Genomic DNA, 8,611 nt, shown 5'->3' on the forward strand with positions numbered 1-8,611 from the left:
GAGACAGAGAGAGAGTTGGGCACATGCAGACCTACGTAATCTTACTGTTTTCATTCGGGTTAAAGAGAGAGAGATCAATAGTCTGACAGTGAGATCACAGCACTGGGATCTCGTAGACGAGGTACTGACCAGCGGGGGTGGTTGATACACAAACAAACAAACAAACAAATAAATACATACATACATAAATACATGATGGAAGGAAAGAAAGCAGATGTCACAGACTGATTAAATACGTGTCCTGTTGACACGTAATTGGCTGGTTCATTTAGGTAGAGCCGAGGTCAAGCAGCCAGTGTGTCCGTGTTTCTGCGTGTTCAATTAGGTGAACTGTCCATAATCATTATCTCTGAGCTGTGTGTGTCTGGTGTGTGTGTGTGTGTGTGTGTGTGTTCACCCAGTTTCACCATAATCAGAGTTAACTGAGGTTGAACCAGGTTTACCAGTGCAGATCCTGCAGCTGTTCCGACATCTGTATTACACCTGTTGCCTTATTCAAGTTTCACGATGTTGAATCGCACCGGGTTATCGCCGGAGAACGACAAACAATGAAAAGAATTTAAATGAACGAAGAGACAATAGCCTGGCTCGACAATGGAAAAAAAAAAAAAAATTAAATGGATGACAAAACGCCGCAAATGCTGTTATTTTAGAACCGGGGGAGGTTTTTTTTTTCGGAACGAGATATCAAATTTCATTGTTTCTCTGCCCCTTCCCTCGGAGGGGTCCGGGTTTTTGGCTAATGCTCTGTCTGTAGAGCTGATATGAAATTTCTCTCTCTCTCTCTGTGAAAGAGCAGTGAAAAATACCACATTCACTGATCATACTGGGCTATTCCCCTGGTCCCGCACCGCAGGTTAACTGGGCCGTAATTGCCATTTGTGCCGCGAACGCTTACAATAATTTAGCTTGAAGGATTGTGGGTGAAAATGTCAAATTAACATTATTGCAATCACTGTTTAATTTGTTCATCCTTTTTCTCAGCCAAAGCTCTGCGATAACACGCAAGACAAACTAATGCTGTCAGTTAAATTAATATTGGCAATTCAGAGATTTTCTTTGTTTCTCTCTCTCTTTCTTTCTTTCTTTCTTTTTTTTTTTTTTCTGTTGGTTGCCAAGTAGAACTGTTGTTTCATCACACGGAGTTTAAATTGATTGGTTTAATGCTGTCGAGTTTATAATTGATATGAATGTGCTTAACGGAAATATTCTTGAAAAAAAAAGGTTTCAGCCACAAATTAATAAATTACATTAGTGCAGGTTTTAATGTATTCAAAGTGACTTTATCTTCCCCAAACAGCTGGGGTGACGCGCCTAGAGCAACAAAAGTTTGGAACAAAGTAGATTTGGAAGAAGGTCTGTTTTACATTTTCATAATGCAAAACCTTGAGAGAGAACCGGCTTAATTTATTACATTTCGAGCTCTCGCGTGTTGAATCCAGTGTTTTAATCTGTTTTGTTGTTGTTTTCTGAGCAAAATCAATTTACTCGAGTGGTTTTTTTTTAAAATTGCGAGTCAACAACACAAAATGAGTTTTAACTGTGTACTTGTTAACAGACTTTAGGCATCATTAACAAAATGTCTAAAGAGTCCTTTTCAGTGCCAATTTTTTAAAAACCATCTTCAATACTTATGTATTAACATAATTAGAGAAATCAGGACACAGTTACTGCGTGTATACACACACCGGTTCAGCTGTAAGTTAAACATTACTTGCACTCATCATTGGGGAGAGTCAGTTTTATTAGTCTTAACGGTGACTGTGGAGAAGGTGTAAGCATATATGCCCATGCATGTCTCAGATGCCTTGTTCTCGTGTATATTTCATATTCTTGCATGAAACGATCTATAACCTCAAGATACCACAGTGCACGAAATACTTGGCTGTACCGGGATATAAACCATGTGTCATTAAGTATCTATTTGTGCAAAGGAAATTAGATGCATATACCGTTTATTCGTTTTTCTCTGTTTGTGTCGACATCTATGCTTTTACGATAGATCATCAGCTCATCCTGTTTATTGATCGGAGGCGGTTTCATCCAGGAAGCGGCCCTTCTTCTGTAACGGAGAGATAAAAACAACACTCACAGCGCGTCAAAATCTGTCAAAACCATTTCTATGTGCTCTTTATTTACAAGTTCAATTTGAATTAATAATCCAGTCCTCAGTCTACACCATCTGCATAATGTTTCGTAGATTCTCCTGTGAGTGCAGAGCGTCGGCAAGCTTAAAATGACTTGTAATTTAGTTTGAATCTACAAAAAAGGAACTAAAATAAAATCCTTTAAAAAAAAAAAAAAAAAAGAACAGAGGCAGAAAACGTTAACATACTTAGAAATGAAAATATAGGCAAACAAAAAAATAAACATTTGTAATCATTGATATTCTCGTGTACTTTTTTTAGTGTTTTTTATAGGTTTTATTATTTTTATTTTTTAATTTTTTTTTTTTTTTGATGAGTTCTTTGTGGTACGTTTCTTGGTTTTTTCTCCTGATGTAAGTTTAAATGAATAGTCCTTTGGCAGTCTCCACATGAACCCCAAACAGCAATACAAAGCTCTCGTGTTGCCGTGGTGATGTCCAACCTTTTGTGTTTGTGGATAAGTCCGTTAAGTGGGTTTTTTTTGTTTGTTTGTTTGTTTTTTTTTTTTTCTGAGCGTGTTTCCTCTCTGTAAAAAAAAAGGCATTAAGGGTGAGTACTGCAGTTAGCACGCACTGTTTCAAAAGACTACGCCACCTCCTTTAAAGTACTGTCATTCAACCTCTCCATGTAGTTTCGCAGTTCTTTGGAGTCAGCCAGTTCAACATCCTGGCACACCCACTTAATGTCCTCACCACGATCGTCGCAGACTGGGGAAACGCTCTCAGCTGGGATGGTAGTGAAGGTTGTGAACTTGACACGTTTTCTCTTGGTCGTCGGCGAATCACCTTTACTGTCTTTCCCCAGGCAAACAGCAGCGGTTTCGGCCACCCTGTGTACCTGGCCCTGTACGTTCTTCTGGGAAGATCCCCCGTTAAGAAGCTGACTTCCTTCCTCCAGACCTCCGACGCTGGAATCCATTATGGTGATGTTTTCCTCTGTCTGTGGAGACAGGCTGACGTGGCTTTCGAGAAGCTCCGCCTCGTTGCCTAGCCACACCCAGTCGTGGGCGTGGTTCATAGTCTCCTGACCCTCGATTGACAGTTCCTTGTGGCTGTACTTGAGCGTGTAAGAGATGCAGTTGATGAGAAAGACCAGGATGGCCAGGCAGAAAACTCCCAACAAAGCATACATGCCGATTTCCAGGTCGGTGAGGCCCCGGGGCGTCTGCATCAAGTCATCTTCGTCCCCGTTCTGGCCGTGAGGAAGGTCCACTTGTGCCGGGAAGTCCGAAAAGTCAATGGGAATGTTGGGTACTTGGCTTCCGTCGTCCGACAGTTTATCTCCGTCAGGCCTCCGGACGATGGCCGTTTTGGTCGTGGTGGTGAATCTCCTCATGATTCCGTCCTCCATGTCGGAGATGGAACTGCCGTAGTGGTGGCCGTCCATCCCGGTTCTGTCCGGCAGAGACGGGTTTTGCCTTCGGTCCGCGGCTCGGTTCTCCAGCTCCTCCCCGTCTGGGCCGTAGTCGCCGGCGCCCGGCCGGGAGGAGCTCTCGTCCCGGCCGAACTTCACGCGGATGTTGCAGTTTCCGGCGGCGAGGACGCTTCGGCGTTTGAACTTTTGGCAGAGCTCGCAGACGGTCATCTCTACCCTGACCAGCAGGCCTTGACCCTCCGCCTCCGCGGAGATCACCGGCCGCCTTTCCCCCGCCTCCTGCCGCACCGAAACCACCTCCTCATCCAGCGAGGTCGCCGTCAACACGTAGTGATCCGAGTCGTACAAGTCCAGAGGAGCCATGGAGCCGTCGCTAAACTGCAGCCAGGCGCTGATCAGCGCCTCCTAGTGGACGCACATAGAAACACAACACAGGACCATTAGAATTTCTCAACCCCAGTCCAAAGGATCCACTAAATGGAACATTCTAGTCAATGCCTTGACACCAGTATAACCAGTTTAAGCAGCCATGGGCTTAGTAATCAGTCTTGATAATGCTAGGTTGGAACAAAAAATGAGCCTTGTTGCAGGTCCCTTGAATGGAAATTGAGAGTCGCTGCCTTACACGGTCAATTCAGAAACACAGCAGAGATAGTGGGAGAGTTGAATAAGGTAAATGCTGTAAACACAGACATTAAAAAGGAATGTTCAGAATGTGAATAGTTACCTAAGTGATATATATATATATATATATATATATTATATGTGTGTGTGTGTGTGTGCGTGTGCCTGTGTGTATATATATATATATATATATTTTTTTTTTTTTGCTCTGAAAACACTGTTCACTGAGTCGGAAAATACTAATTATATTCTCAGAGGCCATCTCGAGTAAGGGACTGTAGGAATTTAATAAAAACTAAAGAAACTATTTGCAAAGAACTGTGGAATGGATATATAAGTCAAACGTTATACGATTTGCATAATAAAAGTGCTGATGGCTTTATGAGTGGCACATATCAAATGACAGGACAAAATGAGGCGCCGCAGTAATTCCTGAACCCTTCCAAGCAAGTGGTTTTTAAGTACGATGTTTTTATCCGACACAATTCGTCTTTTTTCCCGTTCTTCTTCGATTGTTTTGATGCGATAATCGCTCCAAGCTATTAAAACGGTGCCGGTGCCGGTGCCGGTGCCGGCTTTCTCGCTCCTATTAGTTTACCTCATAACATAACATAACTACCGCCTCTTATTTCGTTGTTCTGTGCTTGCAATACAGAACACGAAACCCCTGATTTTGTCTCTTCGGAGAACTTCTTTTTTTGGCAGGGAATTCTTTTTTTTTTTTTTTTTTGAATCCTTTTTAGCGACCCGGAGCGGCAGTGATGCGCCATAATGGGATGTTCCTCTCAGATTGTGTTTTGCCATTTTTAATAAGCTCTTTCATGTTGGGCATACAGTATAATTTGAGTGGACCGATGAAGTGGGACTATACTAAGCTCTCCACTGCAGCTCTCCTGCTGACTACAGAGCAGCTTGTCCTCTCTTCTGTTCTGGTCTGTTCTGGTCTAATGGGAGCCCGCAGACATAGATGAACAGATAAAGGGGAATAAGACAGTACCATTACAGATAGGCGGATGCAAATGGGGATTTGCCGCACGCGAGTGCTTTAAGCTTTTTTTTTTTTTTTTTTTGTCCTCTCTTTGCGATTTTACTGTTTGTTCTCTAAGAGAGACGCACTTCAAATCCCTACAGAGCCAGCAGGAAGAAATCCCCACCACAAGTCCCCACTGATCTCTAATCACAGCAGAGAGAGAGAGAGAGAGAGAGAGAGAGAGAGAGAGAGAGAGAGAGAGAGTGTGTGTGTGTGGTGATAGAGTCTCTCAGTGAGAACAGAGAGTGGATGAAGCCTGCGGAGTATTTCATTCATTCACAGCTGCATTCTCCCATATCTCTGAGCCGTTATGTTATGATCTGTGTTCATTCAGATATTAAAAAAAAAAAAAAAGTTGCCAATAGTTAAGACAGAGAGCGTACAAAGAATACAACCTTTCTAACAAACCATACTGATAAATGCTACTATTGGGCAGCAGGCCCTGTCTACAATGATGATTGCCATGGCGATGCAGAGTTAGGAGCCATCCCTGTCAAGCCACGGGAGAGTGAGATTGACAACAGGAGGCTCTCCACAGTCAAGCCTTTGGACACTACTTCCCCTTCTTCAAAAAGAACCCCTGAAAAGTTCTGTCTCACTGGCTCATCTGAATGTGCTAATCACAAACAAACAAACAAACAAACACACACGCACAAACGCGTGCAGCATACAAACTAACACCAAACTAATCTACTGTGGATTGTTTCAATAAACAAAAATATTAACCTGTAGAAGCTCTAAATTGATCAACAGGCAAAGGCATCAGGAGGTGTCAGAACGATTCCAGCGACTACAGCGACGTGTCTGTTTTACCACCCCCGGGCTACTTAAATCACCTCTTAATTAAGCATGACAACGGTAACCACGGGCAACCATAGTCACCGCCGTCCCGAGGGTATGCATCGTGCTCCTGGAACAAATGGATGGTGAAATAAAATTTCCCTAAATAGGCTTCTGTAGACAGAGAGAGCGCAATGAGCATTTGTATGTGTGTGTCTGCGTGTGTGTGTGTGTGTGTGTGTGTGTGTGTGTGGTTGGGGGGGGGGGGGGTTTGAGTCCACGCGCGCCCGCATGCGTGCGTGTCTGCGCGTGTGTGTGTCTGGCAAGAGGTGCTTGTATGCTTGTATGAGAGACACGACATAGGATTAACGAGGTCTATCTGTGTGTGTGTGTGTGTTGTGTATGTGGGCATATTTGCATGCCTGCATTAGTGAGTGAGTGCATTTGAATGCATGTGTACATGTTTGTGTGTACGTGTATTTGTTTGTGTGTGTGTGTGTGTGTGGTTTTATGTGCTGGTTTATAAACGGAATACTTTAATTGCTCAAAACGACAGAGCGACCGAAATTAGATTCCCAGAGGGCACAACAGGAGGTTTAATTGCTAGCTTTCAAAGTGTGGCCAGCTCTGAATAGAGACAATTCAGTTTCATTCAAAGTGAATGACTGATTGAATTACAAAGGATAGAGGAGTGAACTCGAGACAGGCAGTCAACCATGACTTCTCGTGTAAACAAATAAATATCCACAGGAACAATACGAATTGAACAAGTGGAAGAAATAATATTTTCACCTACGAGTTTTCAAGCCGTATTAATAATGAGTTTCTGGAATGACTATTTCTTCTAGATAAGCGAACAGTCAATTATTCATGCGTTACACAAACAAATGAAGTCGTCTGCTGGTTTGCCGTTACCTGTTTGGGGGTTTGCAGCACTTCCTGTGTGGTTGCCGTGGCGGTGATTGCTCGGTTACTTCCTGTGCTGAGCTGTAGACTGAGAGAGAGTCCACTGACCAGCTGTAGTCCCAGTTCTGTGATAGTGACTCTGTCATCCAGCACCCTCACGGTCCTCTCTGCCAGGATAGAGTCTGACAGGGGAGACAAGACCTGTAACACAAACACACACACACACACACAAACACAGTCACACACACACACACACACACATACAAATATTCAGAGAGAGAGAAAGAAAGAGAGAGAGAGAGAGAGAGAGAGAGAGTTGCCCATCGTGACTATTGTCAATTAGTCTATTATAGGAACAGGTTCAGAAACACAGAGGGCTCTCTAAGGAAAGTCTAGGAATTCAGAGCATAAGTAAGTGACACGGAACAGAGGGCACTGTGTACCACTCTGACTCAACAGGAAAGGTCAGTGCAAGTGAACTAGTTTGGTCCAGATTTATAGCCACTGACGCATGACAACAGAGAGAGAGAGACACAGAGAGAGGGAGAGGGGAAGAGAGAGAGAGAGAGAGAGAGAGAGAGAGAGAGTGGGAGAGGGAGAGAGAGAGAGAGGTAGAGAGAGAGAGGGAGAGAGAGAGCGGGAGAGAGAGGGAGAGAGAGAGAGAGGGAGAGAGAGAGAGAGGGAGAGAGAAAGAGAGAGAGAGCAGGAGAGAGAGAGAGAGAGAGAGAGAGAGCGGGAGAGAGAGAGAGAGAGAGACAGGAAGAATCTTCAAATTTTTCTGTGCTTGTATTTACTGCAATACAGTTTCTTAAAAAATCTACAGAAATTACCTAGTGGCAGCCCCCCCCCCCCCCCTTGCTTTAAAATAGAGTTAGAGAATAATTTTCTCGGCGAGTCTATAGTAATTTACTGGCAGAAGAGTTGCCAGATATTTGTTCCTTTACTGTAAACAAGTTCCAGATTGTTACCGTAACAGCGAATTCAGTTATTTTCGGCTCATATGATTGCCAGTCATTTATGGAAAATCCACAGTGCTTGTCTATGGTCAAACTTTAAAGCATCGCTACCTTCCTGAATATACAAAGAAAGAACAAACACCTTTTAATGAAGAATTATTTTCAGTCGGCACAGACAATGACCCAGTGACCTGCTTGACCTTTAAAATAACCACTGAAGGGTCTGTTGTTGGCGTGTTGTGTTTCCCTTCTCTTGCTTGCCTGCTGGTTGCTAAGGCTCTTGAACACGTTGTAAAGATGTGTTCGTACTCGCTGCATGTTTCATCTTTAATAATGCTGTCCCTGAGTCCGCGTCATAAAACTTTGAGTGTGTGTCGCCCAGCGTTGGCCCAAAAAACGCATTTCGTCAAATGACAACTTACGCATGTGGACACATCTCTGTCGTACGTGTGTGTGTGTGTGTGTGTGTGTGTGTGTGTGTGTGTGTGAGTTTCAGCGTGAATAAGAGTATGTATCCGAGCAGATGGTTTTGCGCTAGATGTCATTCTGAGGGTGAGTGCCTAGCACAGAGCTCATTAAGTGACACTTATGAGAGACTATGCGTGTGTGGTGTGTGTGTGTGTGTGTGCGTGTTTACAAGGTAAGTAGATGGCTAATACTTGTACATATAACCAGAAAGAGGAGAATGTCACACTCCTCACATGCTCATCATCAGCTTCCTCTCTCTCTCTCTCTCCCTCTCTCTCTCTCCCTCCTTCTCTCTCTCTCTCTCTCATACAATCTGTCACAACATG

At 43.6% G+C, this 8,611-nt stretch overlaps 1 protein-coding gene across 1 annotated transcript in view; it reads right to left on the reverse strand.

Annotated features, from left to right (window-relative positions):
* Window positions 1–2,732: 2,732 nt before the first annotated feature.
* si:dkeyp-14d3.1 (transmembrane protein 132C) overlaps window positions 2,733–8,611 on the reverse strand; it is a gene marked incomplete at its 5' end in the record, with an annotated part of 102,660 nt that continues 96,781 nt past the window's right edge. The window contains 2 exons of the mRNA XM_030783328.1: window positions 2,733–3,926; window positions 6,871–7,062. Of these exons, the coding sequence (XP_030639188.1) occupies window positions 2,733–3,926; window positions 6,871–7,062 (1,386 nt within the window). The remainder of the gene's footprint in view (window positions 3,927–6,870; window positions 7,063–8,611) is intronic.

This window comes from Chanos chanos, chromosome 1 (assembly GCF_902362185.1).
Source record: "Chanos chanos chromosome 1, fChaCha1.1, whole genome shotgun sequence".
Lineage (NCBI taxonomy): Eukaryota > Metazoa > Chordata > Actinopteri > Gonorynchiformes > Chanidae > Chanos > Chanos chanos.